Here is a 21,167-nt window from a genome sequence, read left to right on the forward strand (position 1 = left end):
GGGTGTGGCATTTGGGTGACGGCAGCGTAAGGTGTTTTTCACACTGGGTACTTCGTTTGATCACTGAATAAGTACATTTTCCAAGCACCATCTCTCACTATGTCTGACATAATAGAGCTTGACAGTGGTGTTGTGAAGACCGGGGCAGTTAAGGTGCAACACACAGCAAGCATAGCTTCCTTCCCCTCTTCCCCAGTTGCATTTACTAATTATTGATGTTTGCCAGCTGAGTGACTCTTCTGCCCTGAAATACTGCCACACCTTATGGTCTTGGACATAAAGGATCAAATCTCAAAGGTGGTTTTAATAAGCTTAACATACATGCTCTATTAGAAATCTGCATTTAGGGCAATTGTTTGCAGAATCAGATATCTTTTTGAAATCTAGCCTACAGAATGTAATTGCTAGAAATACATATATTGATAACTGTATTAAGTTTTGTATTTATCATTTGGGGAAAGAAACGTTTCCTTTTTAAAAACTACTTTCAAGTCAACATGACTGACTTGTTTAATCAGGAGAGTCTTCATTTTTAATTCTGTTTTTTGCTCACTTAGCTGTCACTGTGGGCTATCAAAAATGCCGCCCATCTCCATTTTGCATCCGTGGTCATGAAAACCCTTGTGGATGTGTGTATTCACCCCTGCCGGAATAAGTATTAATGTCTTATATAAAGCTAGGTCTCTGAAATACAGTAACCTTCTACCTACAAAAATTCAAACTGATCTCATTTTGACTTATATCTATGAATTTCTGTGGTACTAGTTGTACTCTGGGGACACTTTGTATTTGATTGTAGATCAAAACTTTTTGGCTCAGACCTGCCTCTTCTAACACTGTGATTGAGAGCACCATCACGAGACTTGCATGTGGTTACACTGGTTTGCTCAAGCTCATTTTCTATGAACTCTGTGTATGCTACATCCCTTCACGTTAATAGAGAGGATATTTCAGCACGTACATTTTGTGGATCATATTCAAAGATTTATTCTTCTCCAGAATTCTCATTGTTGGATAAATACATATTTTATTTTAACACTTCAGTTCCCTTTCTTACAGGAATCCAGAACATTCCAAACTAATTGTGTTTATCCAGCCAGAACAGGAAGCAACACTTCTATCTTCAGTGGTGGAGATAACATTGCTTACTACCCTCATAAATCTAATCACTGAAACAAGGTCTGGAATAAAGATGTTAAAGAATTATACTCCAATGCCAAATATAAGAGGAAAGTTGTATACATAAAAATCATATGCAGCTGTCACCTGGGTTCATTTTAAAATTAAAGAATTTAAAGTGTGGTCTATATGGAGAATGTGTATGTGTAGTTTAATTTCATGTACTTCTGTTAGTAGCAGAAATGATGACTAAGCATAACAGTATATGTTTTGCTATTTTTTAGGAAACAGCTTTTTGGTTTTTTTTTTTTTTTAAATCAGAACCCGAGTTGCCATCAAAACACATAAAATAGAGTCAGACTTTACTGTAACCTAAAGATATAGAGATGTGTTCTGTAACACACTTTCACTTCATTTACTGTGTAAAGTTATTTTGAGATAATTTGTTATGTAGCAATTGTTAATTAGTATGTTCCTCTCAGGAATTAGTCAGTATTTAGGATTTAAGCATAATTTGATTTTGCCCTAGAATTAAAAGCATTGACATTTTAATAGTAAAATATCTCTTTAGATTAGTACATCTCAAAGTTATTTTATCTTGAATAAAACAGGCAAGGTATTAACAACTGTAAATGTGTTTATTACAAGTTACTTTGCAACAATAATTAGCTAACATTTAAACATCAATTTTGTAATCAGTCTTCACTGGCCAAGATTTTTTTTTAAATTATATTCCTAAATCAATATTGAGGTAAATCAGCAAAGTAGTTAAGCATGTTCTTAAGTATCTTTCCGAACTGGGACCTCGCCTAATCAATGGCTGGAAATGCTGACAACTGTCTTGGTGCCTATTCCAACTACAAATAGTAAAAGCCAATTTGTGACTTAGAACTGCCTGTACACGATGCTCTGTTCACATTACTGAGGTGTTTTACCTCTAGCAGTTAGTGACTGTAACTACTAAGAAAGCAGTACTATTTTCTCTATATTCCATTAGTTTCACAAGCCCCACCATTCAAGTCAGTATTTTCTGTATTTTGAGTTTAAAAAATGTTTTAACAGCAAGAACACCATGCCCTAATGGATGCCATTTAGTTGATACACGAACAAGTGTAAGTGTTTCAAAATGGTTTGCAATATTTTAATAAGGGTAGTAACAACTGGAGGTTTCATCACATCTAATGTGCATTTTAGGGGAAGGCAGTCTCCCTTGCTACTCTCTTTGGACTAAATAAAACATTAATCTGCTAGTTTAACACAAGAATACATAGTATTAATCACTTTTAAGAGGAATTATCAATAGTTTTACACTATTAATTGTTGAGGTGGTCTGTTTGTTTCTGTATGCTATTTTGTCACATTACACTTTAAAATAGTGCATTTCTTTAATGCATGAATATGATTGTTTTACCTCTAAGTGCTAGGGCTTATGATGTCCTTATTTTTACACCAGTCATCTCTGTATTATGTATATAATAATCACTTTGGTTTAAAATACCTTAATAAACTGTTAGACTGTGGTGAACACATCATCACATTCTTTTTTCCTTTGTTTGTTTTTAGCTTTTCAGAAGGTTTATTCATGTGCATTTTGGAAACAGGTTTTAGATTCTTCCATTCAGCCAGTAGTTCCTTTTGCATTTCTGCAGGTAGTTCAGCAAAAATATTTGGGTCAACATTAGGAGGAAATACAATTCTTCCTTCTCCAGACGCTTGCTCTCTCTGACCTTTATCCTGAGAGGCTGCTCCAGTGGGCTGCTCTTGGGTGTCTGAACTGTGGGGCTCAAGAAAATGTTGTTGACTTTGCAAGTTCAATACAATTGAATCAGTGTTATTGAAATTCAGTGATTCCTTAGGTACTTGTTCCATATAGTCATCCATTAGTGCACTTTCAGGGTACTCAGGAGGATCCTGTAGACTGAGAATACAATTAGGATTAGGCCTCTGTACCATGGCAGTCTCCATCTCACTGGTAGATTGAAAGTGTTCACTGCATACCAAACTGCTGATACTATGATCTGCTCTTCTGGAATTCGGGGTACTGTGCATTTGTTCTTGTGCAAAAAATGGTAGTGCTCCTTTAGAAAAAGGTAATGGCTGACTCAAAACATTCTTTGTATGGATCCTTTCCCCAGTTTTGTCAGAAATAATTTCCTCTTTAATATCTTCTGGAAGCTGACTGAAGACCTCCTGGTCAATGCCAGCAGGAAGCAAATGAAGTGGGCAAAGAGAAATTTCAGGTTCTTCTGTGCAGCTTTTGGTTTCTAGTGAAGATTCTCTAGTTCTTATATTTCTAATTCTTCCGTCTTGTACAAAACTGCAGGAGTTCACCTGGTCTTGTGGAACACCTTCCATTTTCTGCAGCATAAAATATATTATTTAGCTACATAATTCATATGAAAAATATTAAATGATTAAAAGGATACCATGTCATAAATACAATTTTATTGCTAGTGATCCCTTAAATCCTGCTTCTACAAACAAAAATTACCACTGAATGACCCAGCAACAAAGATTTTTCTATTCAGCATAGTACTTAGAGATAGATAATGGACCAGATATTTAAAGAGTTTTGCTGGGGTTGTAAATCAAGTACTGTCTGGCAGCCCAGCTACATCAAAGTCCTTCAATATGCCTAAATACTTATTTACAGACTGTATCATTAAAGTTAGCATCTAAAGAAAATTTAAAAGGGCAAAACTTTCAAACAAAATGATGTTGCACCCAGAAAATAAGAATGAGCCTGTGTGTAAAAGTAATTATCAGAGAAAAGAGAAGATATGAGAGCATGGACACCTGAGAAGCTGGGGTAGGGAGTTAACAGAGCTGGATGTCTGCATATAGGTTGTATGACAGATTGTGAAAGGGAAGGTGGTCAGCTATGGACAAATGTGTAGTGAAAAAAGGAGAGAACCAAGAACAAAAGATATAAACTTTGCACATCTCACCTAATGGAGTAATTGCATACCAAATACTGATCATTATAGACGCAAGTGTCTGTTTGCATGTATAAATGTGTGACTTGAAGTCATGATTACTTGTATGTAACCAAGGACCAGAATTTTGATAATTTAACCTCAAGTTTCTAAATACAAAGTAGATCTTAAATGATAAAGAGTACAGTGACTCACAAATACTAAGAATTAAAAAATACAGAATCATAGAATATCAGGTTGGAAGGGACCTCAGGAGGTCATCTAGTCCAACCCGCTGCTCAGAGCAGCACCAATCCCCAATTTTTGCCCCAGATCCCTAAATGGCCCCCTCAAGAATTGAACTCACAACCCGGGTTTAGCAGGCCAATGCTTAAACCACTGAGCTATCCCTCCCCCCAAAGACATCTGGGATGAAGTGCTAGCCCCACTGAAATCAATGGGAGTTTTACTAGTGTCTTCAACAGGCCAAGATTTCAACCATGGTCTTTTGTCAACTTCCCTATATACATTTCCATTAAAAAAAAATCTATATTAAAGTAACACATCATAGTTGATTTAAATTATATAAGTGAGATTTGAAGATGAAATCCTACCCTTAATTCCTAGCCTGAACAGGATGAGTTAAGAGCATATGGAAAGCAAAGCAATCCAGTGTTTGAAGACACCCTTATAGCTAAGTGCAAAAAGGTAAATTAAGGGCACTTTAACAAGATTAAATTCAAGCTAAACAGTTCTAAATATTTCTCTCTCTCATAAAATATCTTTGTCACTTCAGTTCCACCATGAACTATAGATCACACATTACAGAAGCACTGAGGTTTTAAAAAATGGATGCTGAAAAATTAGGCTCTTAATTTCATACTTAGGCATCTACTTAAGTGGCCTGATTTTTCAGACATGCTGAGCAGGCAGAAGAGCTCCCATTAAAGTCAGTGGGAAACCTAAATTTTAGGCATCCACTTCTGAAAACCTTGACTCCACAAGCTCCTCTCTTTTTCCCACAGTAAAAGTTTCATTGCCTAGTATTGTCCCATTCAAGACATGGTAATTGAAAACAGGTTAATACTACCAAAGAAGGATAGCATAAACACATCTTGTAAATAGCTTGTACTCAGGAGAGCCCACAGAGTCCTTCATTTTTACTACCAAGATGATATTTGGGACTATAAAACTTTTTCAAGTATTAAGGATACTACAGCATATATACAGTCTCAGTCAGAATTTAATGCACTTGATTTGATTGACAGTTTTTAATAATCTTCAACTTACTTTGCCAGCACTTGATGGGGGTGACGACCGAGTTAAATAAAATCCTATGGATCCTTTGGCGAGGCTAGGCAGAGCTTTAAGATTTGAGAAGCAGACGCTCAGAAGGGTAAGATGAAATGGCATCTCCACTTTTATCATCTTTCTAAACAATTTCATAAGGATACCAACCAGTGGGGCTACAACATCACAGCTTCCTGAACATGAAATGTAAACAAACAGCAGAATTAATTTAAACTTTTCTATAAGGGGCTGAATGGAATTAAGGTTTGTGCATGAGATAGTCTGGACTTTTAACACTTTGTACTAATGCAAAATAAGTTAGCGTAAAGTACTCTAATTGTTCAATTCACTGAAAAATCTCAGTTCTTAGGAAATGTGAGGGATTATAACTACAGCTATGCCAAGTAAGGCAGCATTTATTTGATCATCTAAAAATAAAGAGACTTAAGTTTACAGTTTTTGACACTTAAAAAGGTTTTCTAAAATAAATTTTATGACTGCAAGAAGTGCCAGATTGACAACCCCAGGGACATGCCCACGGAATCTCTATAGCATAGATATTAATGATACAAACTCTCCTGTTCTGCCCTGTCATCTCTGTTGAGAAGTGATGGGATAATTGAAAAAGTGGTCAATTTAAACAAACACAATTAAACTAACATCATGCAAATGGAAAAGGCCTGTTTATACAACTGAGAGTAGCTCTCTCTCCACTTCTATTAAATCGTCTTCAAACGGATCCAATTAATGACAATGACAATTTGTGTGATATGGCTATCTGACAACAAAGAGCTAGACTAAGACCACTTATTTACTTTCGCAGGAGTGTGTGGACCTATCAGAGGGTAATAACTTTTGGTCTCTTCCAATCTAGATTGGATTCAGAGGTGAAACCCTTTACCAATTTCGGTCTATGATTACAGTATTTTATTAAACTCTATACTTCCTAAGAGAGAAAACATAATGATACTGAATAGTTGTGAAGTAATTGGTCAAATATAGGGAAAAGATAAACTCCATATGAAGTGGCAAATGAAAGACTGTATCCTTATTTAGGATGTACAAACCCTGGCTTCAGAGGAGGAAGACTGTATACATGTCACACACTGTTGGATAAGGAGTGATCCTGAAATCTTATAGCTAACAGCCACACAAAATTCCTTTCACTCATTCATCCCTTGCATGTAATTTCTCTCTCTTCTTTTTGGACAGAGATGTGTTATATTTAATTAATTTTTCAACATCAGGGTAAAAGGCAGGCAAGTATATTTTGTGCCTGGGTTAGTAAACTCCCATAACAATCTTGCAAGGCTGAGTTAACAACTTTGTTACTTATTGAACAAAGTTATTCCTGCCAGGAAGTCCTGCGCTTTTAACATTGTTTCACTGAGATACAGCTATCACATAAAATCAACGCAATACACCTCTACCTGGATATAACATGACCCGATATAATATGGGTTCGCATACAACGCGTTAAAGCAGGCCTCCCCTATACCCACACCTGTCTGGGAGTCAGGAGCTGTGGGGGGGCACTTTGGGGGGCCCAGCAGGCCCAGAGTGGCCTGGGTGATTAGCCGGGGGCCAGAAGCAGCCCACTCCGCTTCCCTCACCCTGTCCCCAGCCGTGTCGCTCGGGGGAGGGATCCCCTCCTGCACTCACCGGCAGCGATGGAAGCAGAGCAGCCTGGCCCCAACCCGCTCCACTCCGCCAGCTCCCAGCCACGGCACTCCGCTTCCCACCACTGGTGAATGCAGGGGGCATCCTTTCCACAACCTCCCCGCACTCACCAGCGGCGGGAAGCGGAGCGCTGCAGCAGGAAGCTGGCAGAGTGGAGCGGGCTGGCGCCGGGCTGCTCTGCTTCTACTGCTGCTGGTGAGTTCGGGATGGGATCCTTTCTGCAACCTCCTCGCACTCACCGGTGGTGGGAAGCAGAGAGCCACAGCTGGGAGCTGGCTGAGTGGAACAGGCTGGGGCCATGTTGCTCCACTTCTCGTCACTCCCGGTGAGTGCCTGTCATGGAGCGGGGCAGTCAGGGGACAGGGGGATTGGGTAGGGGGTGGGGTCTCGGGGGTGATAAGGGACAGGGGTGTCTGGAGGGGGTGGTCAGGGGACAAGGAGCAGAGGGGCCAAAGCAAGTTCGATATAATGCGGTTTCACATATAACACGGTAAGATTTTTTGGCTCCCGTGGACAGTGTTATATCGGGGTAGAGGTGTACTTTAAATTAAAAAACAGAATATGAAACATTGTTCAGAAACCTAGATTTAAAGTAACAAAGCAAAATAAAGGTAATGCTTAATACCTGAAACTTTATTGATACTGAAATTAATAGACTGATAAACCTTCCTTCCCAGAAAGGAAGTATCGTTTCATTGTTCCGATGAATGTGCCAAATACTTGGGCATTTCTCCAGTTAAAGCGACCCTGGTTAAAATTTCAAACAACATATTGTGCACTGAAGGAATCCTTAATCAAACTAACAACTGACCAAATACTTTCTGAAAACAAAACTTCAGAAAAGCTCTTACCTGTCCCAAATTTCTGAACAACATGAGAGGGAATAGGACACTGACGACTCTCCCGACTAAACCATTTATTGGTTGATGAAAATTTACGGATGGTTAATCTTATTGTATGTGGCTTTCTTCCATCTTTGGATATTCTGAAGAAAATAAAGGTGTGCAGTGCAGAGCAATTTACAAATACTTTCAAAGCAACTGGATCAAGTAAGTAATGTATATCTTTTTTTAATCCATCAAGAAAGTGAAACAAAATAATGGTAATAGTATAGAACATAAGAAGCTTTAAAGCTTTAGCTTTAATTTCTTTCCTGCCTCATTCTCCCCAATTGATACCATTCTAGTGCTTCCTAACTCAACTCTATTGGCAATGTCTACTTATTTCTTCACATTTTTTACAAATGGTTTCAATAAATAGTTTTTGTTCAGTATTGCACACGGTTGAAGACATGTAGAAAAAAACTTACTGTTTTATTCGCTTAAGGAAAAAATCTCTACATTAGTAAAAAAAAGTGGTGGAAGCCCCATTGCTTGAGATTTTTAGACATGGGCTGCTGGAAGTACTAGAATATGGTTCTCAACCTAGAGATGCAACCATCTTGTCCATCCCATATTGCTAAGTGGTATAAGGTCCTAGTATTAAAAGGCAGTCCTGGTACGTAAAAGGTTGAGAATGACTGTACTAGAAAATCACAGGTTTCAGAGTAGCAGCCGTGTTAGTCTGTATTCGCAAAAAGAAAAGGAGTACTTGTGGCACCTTAGAGACTAACAAATTTATTAGAGCATAAGCTTTCGTGAGCTACAGCTCACTTCATCGGATGCATTACGATCCATTACAATGCATTACAATGCATCCGATGAAGTGAGCTGTAGCTCACGAAAGCTTATGCTCTAATAAATTTGTTAGTCTCTAAGGTGCCACAAGTACTCCTTTTCTTTGTACTAGAAAATACGTTGAAGGGAACAATTCTGCCCTGGCAGAGTGGAAGGCTAACATCCTCCACCCCTGTGGTGTCCTGGAACCCCGGATCCAATCCCTGGGTTAGCACAATTTGTGTGTAGATGGAAGGGGAGTTAGGCCTGAGCCTGAATTTGAACCCTCAGCTTACATTGAAGTGTAAACATACTTGTGGTGGCTATATAATCAAGACAGGAGATAAGGGGAATGAATTAATTCTCCCTGTCTGTACAAAAATAAATGGAAGTATCTTGATGATGATGTGCAAGAAGCAGAATTTGGATACTGCCTGGATGTGAGTAGTAATGGAAAGCGAATAGTTGAAGATGACCTCGAGGTTATAAGCCTGAGTAACAGGAATGATGATGGTGTTGTCTGCAGTTGTGCAGAACAGTAGAAGGCAAGATAAGGAGTTCAGTTTTGGCCACGTTAAGCTTAAGCTGATGGCACAACATTAAAGAGATGTCAGAGAAACTGGCTGAGATGCAAGGTCTAACCAAGGGAAGCAGTCAGAAGTGGAGAAGAAGATGATGCGAGACAGAAGCATAACAATAGTAACTGAAACCATGCAAGTGGATAAGATCACCCAGGGACAGGGTAGAGAGAGAAAAGTTTGAATGGAGTGGAGAGGGTGAAAGCCAGACTGGGGGAGAGGAGCAGGATGGAGTTGCAGGAGGGGAATTTGAAGCCACAGTTGAAGAGGACACATTTCACAAGTTCAGAGATGAAAGGTAATGAGGAAGAAGTTAGAGAGGCAGCATTCTGAAGATAGCAGAGACCAAAGTATGCTCTGCAAAATATAAGACAAACCTTACGTATGCCCAGTGTTCTTTCAGATCACAAACTCAGTCAGCAATAAGAACAAATGAAGACAGTCACCTGTCTAAAAGGTTAGCAAGTAGTTCTTCCATTTTCTTTTTAACTTCCACTTCTGATGAACATTTTTTAAAAGAATCTTCATCACTAAGGGACTGTAAGAAATGCAATAGTCCTTTTAATTTTGTGTATTACCAAGTGACCAAGCAAATTCAAAAGGTATGAAAGGGAATAGCTTTTCCACATAATTCACATATTAACCTCTGGAACTCATTGCCACAAAATACCATTAAACCTAGAGCTCAGCAGGATTCAAAAAAAGATCAGACATTAATAGAGGTAACAAGAATATCCTGAGTTATAATAGTAAAAATAAATAAAATTTAAAGAATTTTGAAGGGGTATGAACTGCCATGTTTTAGGGCATAAGCCAACTTCTAACTATGGGGAGTTGGGAAAAACTTTCCTGAGTGGCAGGATATCCCATAATTGTAGGATATCTTGCAACTTACTCGAAGCAGATAGTACTGAGACAGAGACAGGATCCCAGAAGAGATGGACTACTGGTCTGATCCAGTATGACAATTCCTGTGTTCATTATGACTGGATGTCAGCAAGCTCAGCAAAACTGTACTCAAAGAGTGCAATCCTTCTCATTCTGAAAAACTGTATTTTCATATGTCATTTGTACCTGAGGAGGTCCTGAGGAGGCCACAGGGGAGTCATCCTCTCCATAGCTGAGCTTTTGAATGTGCTGAGCAATTGAAACTCCTAGTTCCTTTTCTAGTATTACAGGTGAAAAGGTCTGGAGATCACGCACACTGCTGAGACCCAGCAACTCTAGGCGCTTGGTAGTTTTATAGCCAATCCCTAGATGAAAAAGGTGTGTGATAACTTGAGTAAAATCTCTCTACAAAATAAAACAGTACACAGGAAAGCCATGTAAAAGATTAAGATATGCTTAGCAAGTTGTATTTATAATTTATATATTATATAAAATACTAAAAACTAATTTATTATTTGGTTAATAAACTAAAGTACCTTTTCCCTATAAATATAATTTATAGTGTCTTGCCATATAAAACAAGACATTATCAAATGTAATTATTTTAAATTATAGAACTGGAAGTTCTTTGAGGCAACATTTTCAAGTAATTGAGACCCACATTTTAGGATTGAGCAAATTTTTTTTCATAAGTTATATAAGTACTGATATCAATATCAGTGTTTGGGTTTCAATGAAAACAGTCTGAGATTTATACATTCTTTTTAGGTATTTGCAACCCAAAAGCTGCAGCACTTGTGTTAGTGCAGAACCAAAAAGTGACACGGACTAGAGAACAGAAGTACAACAAACTAGTATAATTTCACTGACTAGTTTGAGTAAAATGCAAAAAGTAAATATAAATATGAAAAAACAGATTTTAAAATTCTTTCAGTTTTAAAAGCATAGTGTGTATATTAAAATTATGAATTCTCACAATGTCTAAATAAAAGACTGTGGCACCAATATCTTACCAGGCACTTTTCTGATGTGATCGAGGCTGCCTACTAGGTCCTGACAGCTTTCAGGTAGAAGAACTGTTTGTTGATTTGGTTTGAAGGTACCAGATACTAGTTTAGATAGTAATTTGTTAGAGGCCACTCCTGCACAGCCTGTAAGACCCAATCTATTGTACATGGCTTCCCTCATCTCTGCTGCAATCTGAGATCCAATGACAAGTCTTATATGCATCACATCATGTAAATTGACAGCTGTGAAGACAAAAAAGAGGTGGTCACTTCTCAGCATACAATGACCACTCAAATCACTACAGGTCCATTCGCTAATAAGAAGATTCATGTGCTTATAACCTATTAAAAACTTTATGGGAAAGAGTGTGGTCTACTGGGTAGGTCAAGGGGCTGAATGTAAGGACTATTGGGTTCTCTGCCATAGAGTAAGTATTTAACCTCAGACAAGTAATTTAACCTCTTTGTACCTCAGTAACCTCCTCCCTAAAATTAAAAGGGTAATACTCTAGCATCACAGAATTATTGTGAAAATTACTTAATGTTTGGAAAGTACTTTAAGGATAAATACACTCTATAAATGTTTAATAGATATCAAAGAAGAATATGTAAATATAATCATGTAACAGACTCTTGCCTCAATATAACCAAATGGAAAAATAAATGAATTAGAGATTTAGGAGTACAACATTTGTTTAATTAAGATAACTGGAAGGTATCCATCTCTGTTACTCAAAGGTGAACATTAATGAAATGAGACCTTATTAAGGCAGTTCTTTCTCAGAACTGTATTAAAAATTATAGCAACAGTTGATATTAACATCTAGTCTGGTAAAAATCAACTGCTCTTTTCCTTCATTTATGAAATGAATATAAATCTTGCTATGCCAATTGTGTGCACTTGTGAGCTAAAAGGATCCTAGTGGAGAATATGAATCAGTCCAATTTCTACAGTCAGCCCCAGTGACTTCAGTATAAATCTCCCATGCAGTCATCCTGTACAGCAAAACTTTTTGCTCTGTTTTTTGGTATACATTAAGAATATGTTTGATGAAAATTTCAATTAGCTGACACACAGTAATCAAACACTTAAAACTAAATTTTCATGAAAATTTAACTAAATTTAACATGAAAGCTGTTACTTTAAGCTCAATGAAACTAGATATTTAATTCTACATTTAACTGTCTTTTTGAAGACCACAAACAAAAGAATCTATTCACTCAACTCACTGTGCATGTCCAACTTCCACTGACATTAATATACGAAGGTACACATGCCACTCAAAATGAGATTCTCAGATATTAAAATTATAGTATATTGCAAGTTGTTTCCTGGCAGTATAACCATAGGGAAAATAAAAGTTTTCCAGACAATACTGTATTGAATAGGAAATGTGTTATCATGCAGTTTAAAAAGTTTCATAAATGTAGTTATCAAGATAATTTTTGTACTAAATTCTATTAATATTTAATAAAATATTTTAGCAAAATAGGGAATAACCACTCACTTTGATTATTATACACATGACCAGACACAGACATTTTGGAACAGCCATCTCTCTGCAGCTGTGCTAGTCTCTTCTCTACCAACTCTGTGATATCCACAAAATTTTCATCAAATCCAAGTCTTTCGACCAGTGGACTAAATTCTTCCAGTAGCTCTATGGAAAAAAGCAAAGTATGTAACTGGGACAGGTATGACAAACACAGAGATATCTTTAGACTACTGTATCCACTTTATAAATGTTAACTGTATCTCTCATTGTTGTAAGCAGTGTTGCTGTAGCCGTGTTGGTCCCAGGACATTAGGGAGACAAGGTGACCTGAAGAAAAGCTATGTAAACTTGAAAGCTTGTCTCTCTCACTACCAGAAACTGGTTTAGTAAGAGATATTACCTCACCCACCTTCTCAGCTGTATTTCAGTGAGCCAGGAACTGTATGCTGGCTGGTGGGGAAGGTTATCAAGCTCCATCCAGGACCTAAAATCGCTGGGGGGCATAATTACTACAGACCCTGGGACAGGTAAACTCTTACAGAAAGGTACCAACCCCATGATTAATTGCATATACTGGTTCAAACTGAGCCCTAGTTTTAGCCAACAAATTGACAAGACTCTTTAACCAAGATGGACACCCTCCTTAAGTGTTTGAAAGAGTTGAACCCAATGGGGTCTGTGACTGAATGCATCCCTATGTTCACAACCTATACACCACTGTAATAATCTTTTTACAAAATATGCCTTGTGAGGTATCACTTGAAAACTAATAAATTTGTTGGTCAATAATATCATGGTGAAAAATGTGTAGCCACATTATACATAAAGTTTTATTATGGGAATAAAAAGTTATATGGCTGGGAAATGCAGAACACAAGTTTCTGGGGAAAATTTGGATCTGGAAGTATATTGGTGTCACTCCGTAAGTAGTAACCAAGGCTGTTGGAAGCTAGAGTGTGGCTGGTGTGTTGCTGACAGGCTGCTGGAGTCAGAGTTGCTGAACCAGGATTGCAGCTATACAGACACGAAGGGTGTAACCTACATGCTAGAAGGCTGTTTGTGGGACCTACAACAGCAAAACGTGAAGCACCCAAGGTTGCAGGGCAGGAGGTGACAACCCCTCACTCGTCTAGATTGGACCCTGGAATGTCATTGGGTCTCCATAAGGAAAATGGGGGGAATCTCTAGTAAGCCAAAGTATGTGTTTCGACTTGTTATTGTTTTATTATGTTTTCTCTGTAAAATTTTTGTCCTAAAATAAATGTACTGTGTTCTGCATACGGTTGTTTGGTCTCTGGTAAATCACAGTCTTAGCCCTTGAGATAAAGCTGAGCTAGGGCAGAGCTGCGGGAATAATCACAGTGAATTGCAGGACGCTGCAGCCTACATGTCAGGTCTGGAGGGAGAGGGACGCAGGTCCCTGTCTGGAAAGAGCTGGTGGCTAGATCCCTGATATTTAAGAGAACATCCCTTGAGCAAACTACACAGGAAGTCAGAAGTGTAGTTGCTCTGAAATTGTGACAATAACCACATAGTGTAATAATTTAAACTTGGGACTTCATATTCTCTACAATCCATAGTGGATTTCCCACTGATCTAAGTGAGAAATCTGCACAGAACTCAAGAGGAGAACATAGCTGCAAGGTAATACTAAAATGTATTTATTCAATATCTTATTGTCTCTTCAGCACTCAATGAGAAAATCTGCTTCCCTTTAGGCCATTGCTATTTTGCCCTTTGATTTACTTCCTTTCTCTGCTCCTTTCCCTTTTCTCTTTGTGAGTCTTCAAGGTTTTAACTTCTGTAATTCTTTCCCTGCAGTAACTCCAAATTCCCAATCTTGTGGACTTCATTATCAACCCCTTGAAGAAGATTAACAAGGGACAGAGGAGTTCATACTTCTGAGTCTCACTCAGGCTATCTGCAGTCTCAGGCAGATGTCATGACATCAGTTTCCCCTCAGTTCATTTTTGGAAGGTTCTCTCTGCCATGAGGGCTTGAAACTTACCTTTCATTTGAAAAATATTAACATTAAAGATTCTGCAGAATCCTAGTATGTCATGTAGGCCATTTAAATACACCCAGCTGGCTGAATCTAGCATGCTCCTCTAATCTAGATAATGGCTGGGTCCAACTGCTTAGTCTGTGAAATCTGATGGAATCAGAGATTGAGATGGCATCCCTACCCTACAAGCCTTATGACAATTTTCTAAAGCTCACATAAAATCAGAAATGTTTCTGCAGGAATTTTTTTTACCATAATAAGTATATGTACAGTACTTATTTCCCACTATTAAAAAACTGTTAACCTGTACCTGTAACCTTGTATGACATTTCTCTGTATTGTGTCAGGTCCTCTCCATTAACTAGCACTAGCTCTGGGCATTTTTCTTTAGCATCTCTGACAGACATAAGTTTCTGAATTCCAAGTTTCCTGGCTTCATAGTTACAGGTAACTACCAAGTATTTCTGCTGAACACCTGGAAACAAAAGTAAAAAATCATAACACTTGACATTTACATAACATTTTAATGAGTCACTTGTTTATTATAGTACTTCCATGCCAATGGTTTACACTTTGCTATCAAAGCCTGTAATGCAAATCCCTCAATCAGTAAAAATTTAATACCATTTTTGAGAAGAAATACACCCTAATTTTATTGTGTAAGACTGATGGAAGCAGGACCCCTGCTCATGGTCTTAGAACATTTTATGGTAATAAAATATTTTTTCTTAAATGCCATATTAATTTTTCACTTATTAAAAGGCATTCTCACTATTTTTCGTCCTTAACATGCAACCTGATGTATACATGGGCACATCTGCATTAGTATAAAATTAATTTAAAAATATTTACTTCACTCTTTTCTTTCATTGATTAGTAAATTCACGTGCAATAGTACCAACAGTTTTAAGCTCAACTGACCCTTACAACCAAGTGGAGTAAATTATGAAAGACCAGAGTACGAGTAAAAAAGTATCTTTATCTTTCCCAACCACATAAACATAAACCAAACAGCAATAAACAGCAACATATAAATTTACCTAAAGGTCTGTCTCTTAATTCAGAATTATGGATCATTTCTACTTGTGCATAAAAGCAGTCCAGGTCAATGTGCACAATTACCCTGTGTGCTGTACTTCCTGATGGTACAGTCTTGCCATGACCTGCTGCAATGAAAATATACAACCAAGTTTAAAGATGATAATATCCTTCTTACCCTTGTCAATAATGCAGCAAACGATCTCGCACATGAAAACTATGCTTGGAAATCAAGCACTGTGTGGTAAAGTAGAGAGACTTTATAAATTATACATTAATTCGGTCAGAAGCCAATTGTCACAGTGATTTGGTATCAGTAAAAGATACTGCTGTCTACATCCTGAAGACCTCTTTTAGATGGCCAGTGTCACCTCGATTCTTTTTTACTGAACAATTTTATAAAGTTGTATTTGTGATATAGCACCCTTTACATTGTATGCCTTGGTTTATTTTAATTATTGCTAGAAAATGTATAAAGATTTTCCTACTCTGTTTAGAAGCATCCAGGGGGTGGGCACAAAAGTGAGAACACCAAACATATTTCCCACCTCTTTATCTCTGAGAACACACCTGCCTAGCATCTCTACAACTTCTGCTTCTCTACTGCTGCAGGTTTAAAATAAATAAACCTGTCTATGAAAGAATATGCACATGAACTCCATCTACTAGCAGCCCATGAGTGATGCAACCAATCATCAACCAGAAAGCAAAAATGCTATCAAATGCAAAGAGCAAAATTTATAGAAATATATTTTTAAATTATATAGTAAGGCCCATACTATATAATTTCAAAAAATATATTTCTTAAAGTTTAAATCTGTTATGCTGGTTTTTGACCCAAAGATGAATATTTTCTTAGGAAAGTTTGAGAAAAAATGTACTAAACTACATTTTAATACTTAAGTACAGATTTAATGTTTTTAAAAATATCAGATTTTCCCCCTTCTGGGGGACTTGTTTTCTTTAGATGAAAGGGAATGCACTTTAAATTATATGAAAATGTGCTGCAATGTGCAACATTTAACTGTTTGAATCCAAGGTTTCTAATTCCATTGAATTGGTTTTTTGCATGTTCCTAATGTGAAACAGGACTGAGCACTCGGAGCAGCACCATTTTCTAGATATTATTATTTATATGGCACTTCACGCAGATGTGGTGTTTCACAATGTAACCAATGAAGTGAGCTGTAGCTCATGAAAGCTTATGCATCCGATGAAGTGAGCTGTAGCTCACGAAAGCTTATGCTCTAATAAATTTGTTAGTCTCTAAGGTGCCACAAGTACTCGTTTTCTTTTTGCGAATACAGACTAACACAGCTGCTACTCTGAAACCAAGCAAATACGACGCTACACTGTTAATATTTAAATAGGTTTGGAAGCATTAAATTTGTGTTGGTAAATAATCATTTCCCAATGCACACACAAACCAACAACAAAAATATTTCCACTGATAATAACTGAAACGTACAGACAGGCAAAGTAACAAAATTTCTATTTGAGAACTTATTAGTGTGCGATTTGAGAATATTTACTTTATATATTTTGACAGGTGATGTTGACAATTTGTGTTTTAACCCTTATAAAGCCTTAACTTTTTAAATCTCACTCAGTCTATTGTCTGTCACCGCCCGTTTGAGCCCCCCCCCAGTGAAAAATTAAAAATTGCTAAAACCCGGGGGGGGGAATGCTTAAAAATAAGCATGGCTATTAGCCATCAAAATGATAAAAAATTAATCGAGTTCTGACAAGCTCCACATTTGAACCAGTCCCAACATCGATGGGGGGGGGGGGCCGCTTGTGCGGAGACAAGGGCAATGGGGGACACTGAGCGGGAAACAGGGAGGAGAGGGAATGGGGAGACGCTGGGTGGAGCAAGGTGGGCGCGGGGGGCAGGACGGGGATCCCTAGGAGTGTCGCTCAGCTCCGGGAGGGGAAAAACACTCGCGTCTCAGGGGCCCCAGCTCCCGACATCTGTCTGACTATGCCGCCCGGCCGGCTCCAGATTCGCCCCGCCGGCAACAGCTCCAGCCCCCCGGCCCCGTTCTCGGTGTGATGGGGCCCGTATTTACACTGGGCCCCGAGAGCGGCGGAGGAGCCTCTCGCGGGCGCCGCATGGCTCCCAGGCCCGCCAGGCTCCGGGCAAAGCCAATCCGGTTCCTCCTCCTCCTGCTGCTGCTGCTCCGGGAGCTCCATGCGGCCGCCGCAGCGGAAGACCGGACTGAGGTGAACAGCTCCCGCCCCTTCCCGGAGAGGCCGGACGGCCCCGCACGCGGAGCTCAGCCCAGCGATACCGACCGGGGGCTGGGCAGCGCGAGCGCTTCGCTCGGAACCCACCCGCCCGCTTGCCGTAGCCACGCCCACCGGGCTAGGGCCACGTGCAGGGGGTGGGTCCAGACGGCGGCCAGACAGTGCCCTCGAATTCGGCCCCGTGCTCAAACTGCTGCAGGCCGGAGACAAGGGAGCTCAGCCTCACCCGCCGCAGCCAGGCTGGCTGTGTCGGACATAGCACCGCTCTGCTGCACCGCCACTTACCCACGTCCAGCCCTGGCCTGTCTGGCAGGGTCCGCTCCTAACACGAGCGCAAGCGGGGTATAGGAGGACTTGTGGCACCTTAGAGGCTAACAAATTTGAGCATAAGCTTTCATGAGCTACCGCTCACTTCATCGGATGCAAGTGAGCTGTAGCTCACGAAAGCTTATGCTCAAATAAATGTGTTAGTCTCTAAAGTGCCACAAGTCCTCCTTTTCTTTTTTGCGAATACAGATTAGCACGGCTGCTTCTCTGAAAGGGGGGTATAGGAGAGTCTTGCCTTGGCAGCACCCTTCGCGCCCCTGGCAGGTGTCCTCGGGTAGTATTGCAATCAATAGTACTGCAATGGGGCCATAGACGGCGTGGGAGAGACAGGTAGATAATCTGCACAGACAGCAACAGGGACATGGAGGTGGGATGAAGAAAGAGGAGGGTTACTGCAGTACAACTAGTGGGGTGAGTTAGGCAAGTAGGCACATTTGAGTGGCTCTGTTTGATAGACAGATAAAATATGATTGGGTCCTCTATTGTAGACATAAGTGAGGACCTAAGTTTTCGGGAGGGATTTAAGCGAGGAGTGGATACTTTCCCTAGCACACAGGCTCCAGCTCAGGCCCCTGGATCACAGCAGCGCGCCTCTGCGGCGCCGATGAGTGGCAACGGCCCGCGGGGCATTCTGGGAGTTGTAGTCCCCAGCTCGCTCCGGCGGAGGAGGTAAACTACAACTCCCAGAAAGGAGCGCGACCATGTGCTCCTGCGCAGTGAGTAGCCAAGCGCCATTTTGAAAGAAATGTCGTTGTACTTTAAACTAGCGGGCGGCAACGGCGGGTTACGGGTGCTGAAGGGAGCGGATGTTGCTGCTGACTGTCCCGCCTGGGTAGGCGTGCCTTAGAGCCCCCGCGGGGTGTCCGAGCCCCCCACCGGGGCTCAGCACTGCAGCCTCCCCGGCCGGAGCGGGCAGGGGGGGCGGAAGGTCTCTGCCGGGGGCGGGCGTTGGGGGTCGGGGCTTGGTAACAGCCCTGCCCTCGTATGAGGTGACCAGGTTGGGGGAGGCTGTGATTTTCAAGAAGGCTTAAGGAAGGTAAGTGCCTGTTTTCATGGGATTAAATTCCTTTCGGCTTCCTTGAAAATCCCAGCTTCAGCATTTAGTACTACTCTAGGTTTAGGACCTTTCAATAAATTTCAACCCATGGGATTGTTATAACCAAGCCCATTTAAAGCCTGTATATGCCATCATGTGCCAGCAATGCCCCTCAGACTGGACAGTCTCTACGTAAAGGAATAAATGGACACAAATCAGACGTCAAGAATTATAACATTCAAAAACCAGTTGGAGAACACTTCAATCTCTCTGGTCACTCGATCACAGACCTAAAAGGGGCTATACTTCAATAAAAAAAAGTTTAAAAATGGACTCCAAGGAGAGACTGCTGAATTGGAATTAATTTGCAAACTGGATACAATTAACTTAGGCTTGAATAGAGACTGGGAGTGGATGGGTCATTACACAAAGTAAAACTATTTCCCCATGTTATTTCCCCCCCCCTCCCCCCCCCCCCCCCCGTTCCTCAGACGTTCTTGTTAACTGCTGGAAATGGCCCACCTTGATTATCACCACAAAAGGTGTGGTCCTCCCCGCTCTCCTGCTGGTAATAGCTCACCTTGTGTATGGTAACATCCATTGTTTCATGTTCTCTATGTGTATAAATCTCCCCACTGTATTTTCCACTGAATGCATCCCGATGAAGTGAGCTGTAGCTCACAAAAGCTTATGCTCAAATAAATTTGTTAGTCTCTAAGGTGCCACAAGTACTCCTTTTCTTTTAGCCTGTCCAATGTTACCCACACCTGTAGTTGGCAGGGTTCTTTAATACACCGTTCCCAGTACGGTTGCATCTAAACTGTTCTTGAATTTCTGCAATGATAGTGCTTTTATCACTTTGATATGTTCAACTGAACCACTTGCTTATACTGTTAAAACCATTTTTACTAATCTCTTCAATTTTGTTCTATTATTTTTTGAGTTTTCTGTGCTAGATGTGATGTCATAGGATTACATTTTGGGATGTTCCAGCTGAAGGCAGTGTTCTGGCAGACTTTAATCTATTCATGTGCTAAATGCCCCTCTTGCTAAACTGGGGTTAGCTGGGATCTTTCAGTACCAAACGTTGTTTGGAAAAAGCTAGTTTAACAGCGTGGTGTCCGTACAGCATATGAGGTGCCTTTTGCATATGAACACTCAAGATTCGTTCATTTTTCTCTGTCCAGATGCAGACTTATTTTTGTTCTGTGCTCTGAATGCCTTTGTTTTTCTATTATTGCCTACTCATACATGCATAAATCATAAACTTTTTTTTATTTTTGTAAAGCTCTGAGATCAGTAGCTAGATTGAATATCTGGCTTAGAGCTGAATACAAGCTTAAAATTGTTGAATGGAATTTATTAGCTTGTAAATAGTGCAGCTATCAAAATTGGTGAAACTCTTACTGGAGATTAATAAACATACAGCTGCTTGATTTGGAAGTACAGTGTATGAGAGCACATCATAAGAGATGATTGATTGTATTTTTATTTCTTTACTCAGACTCTTCAGAAAGATGAGAAGAGATTCCATTAGTCATTTGGATAAAAGCCATGGCATGCTCGTTTGAAAAAGACAACATTTACTTGCCTGAATCTACTGTGTCTTCTCTCCTAGCAAGCTGGAGCCTTAACAGTAGTAACTCCTACTCAAACGGCTCAATTCAATACAAAGACAAGGTATACAACTCTGCATCTCAGGCTTTAGAGGCCTATATTGAAGATTTTGATCAAAGTCTTATGTCTTCAGAAGTAAGCACTGGAAAAATCTGCATAGGTCAGAGTACTCCTAAAGATAAGTCAGCAAAGTATTGTTCTGTGCAAAAATACGGTATGTTTCCTGTAAATGAAGCTTAAATTGTGGTTTTGTTTAATATTTTGACATC

The 21,167-nt window shown here is 39.7% G+C and overlaps 2 protein-coding genes across 12 annotated transcripts in view; one reads left to right on the forward strand and one right to left on the reverse strand.

Moving 5' to 3' along the window:
* Positions 1 to 1,738: 1,738 nt before the first annotated feature.
* On the reverse strand, positions 1,739 to 18,249 carry POLI (DNA polymerase iota). 7 transcript variants are annotated; one of them, XM_043514234.1, is made up of 11 exons: positions 17,741 to 18,009; positions 15,674 to 15,799; positions 14,944 to 15,108; positions 12,641 to 12,793; positions 11,139 to 11,375; positions 10,312 to 10,490; positions 9,684 to 9,775; positions 7,856 to 7,989; positions 5,325 to 5,518; positions 3,468 to 3,477; positions 1,739 to 2,028 (listed from the first exon to the last, which is right to left on the reverse strand). In XM_043514234.1, exons 1-11 carry the CDS (start codon positions 17,862 to 17,864, stop codon positions 1,847 to 1,849), a joined length of 1,596 nt encoding a protein of 531 aa, XP_043370169.1. In that variant the 5' UTR covers positions 17,865 to 18,009; the 3' UTR covers positions 1,739 to 1,846. The 7 variants fall into 7 exon arrangements, with proteins under 7 accessions (XP_043370169.1, XP_043370168.1, XP_043370166.1 ...); XM_043514233.1 differs by having other exon boundaries at positions 1,739 to 3,037; positions 3,118 to 3,477; positions 17,741 to 18,008; XM_043514231.1 differs by lacking the exon at positions 17,741 to 18,009 and adding an exon at positions 18,204 to 18,249 and having other exon boundaries at positions 1,739 to 3,477.
* Positions 18,250 to 18,475: 226 nt separating this feature from the next.
* Positions 18,476 to 21,167, forward strand: part of C5H18orf54 (chromosome 5 C18orf54 homolog) — a 39,508-nt gene continuing 36,816 nt past the window's right edge. For 2 of the 5 annotated variants that reach the window (XM_038401117.2, XM_043514235.1), the window contains exons 1-2: positions 19,131 to 19,281; positions 20,786 to 21,112. In XM_038401117.2, the coding sequence (XP_038257045.1) occupies positions 20,836 to 21,112 (277 nt within the window). In that variant the 5' untranslated portion in view covers positions 19,131 to 19,281; positions 20,786 to 20,835. Of the gene's footprint in view, positions 19,078 to 19,130; positions 19,282 to 20,785; positions 21,113 to 21,167 lie in introns of those variants that run through there. The other 3 variants (XM_038401119.2, XM_038401118.1, XM_043514236.1) reach the window with 3 other exon arrangements.

The sequence above is a fragment of the Dermochelys coriacea genome, chromosome 5, assembly GCF_009764565.3.
Source record: "Dermochelys coriacea isolate rDerCor1 chromosome 5, rDerCor1.pri.v4, whole genome shotgun sequence".
In the NCBI taxonomy this organism is placed as follows: domain Eukaryota; kingdom Metazoa; phylum Chordata; order Testudines; family Dermochelyidae; genus Dermochelys; species Dermochelys coriacea.

Excerpts from the sequence above, each read along its gene's own strand:
- POLI (XM_038401114.2), bottom strand. The coding sequence starts at position 17,864 with ATGGAGCTCCCGGAGCAGCAGCAGCAGGAGGAGGAGGAACCGGATTGG. Across the intron at positions 11,376-12,640 it reads TCATGTGTATAATAATCAAA|CTGTCAATTTACATGATGTG; the intron begins GTGAGTGGTTAT and ends TTGTCTTCACAG. Across the intron at positions 9,776-10,311 it reads CCTCCTCAGGACCTCCTCAG|TCCCTTAGTGATGAAGATTC; the intron begins GTACAAATGACA and ends CATTTCTTACAG.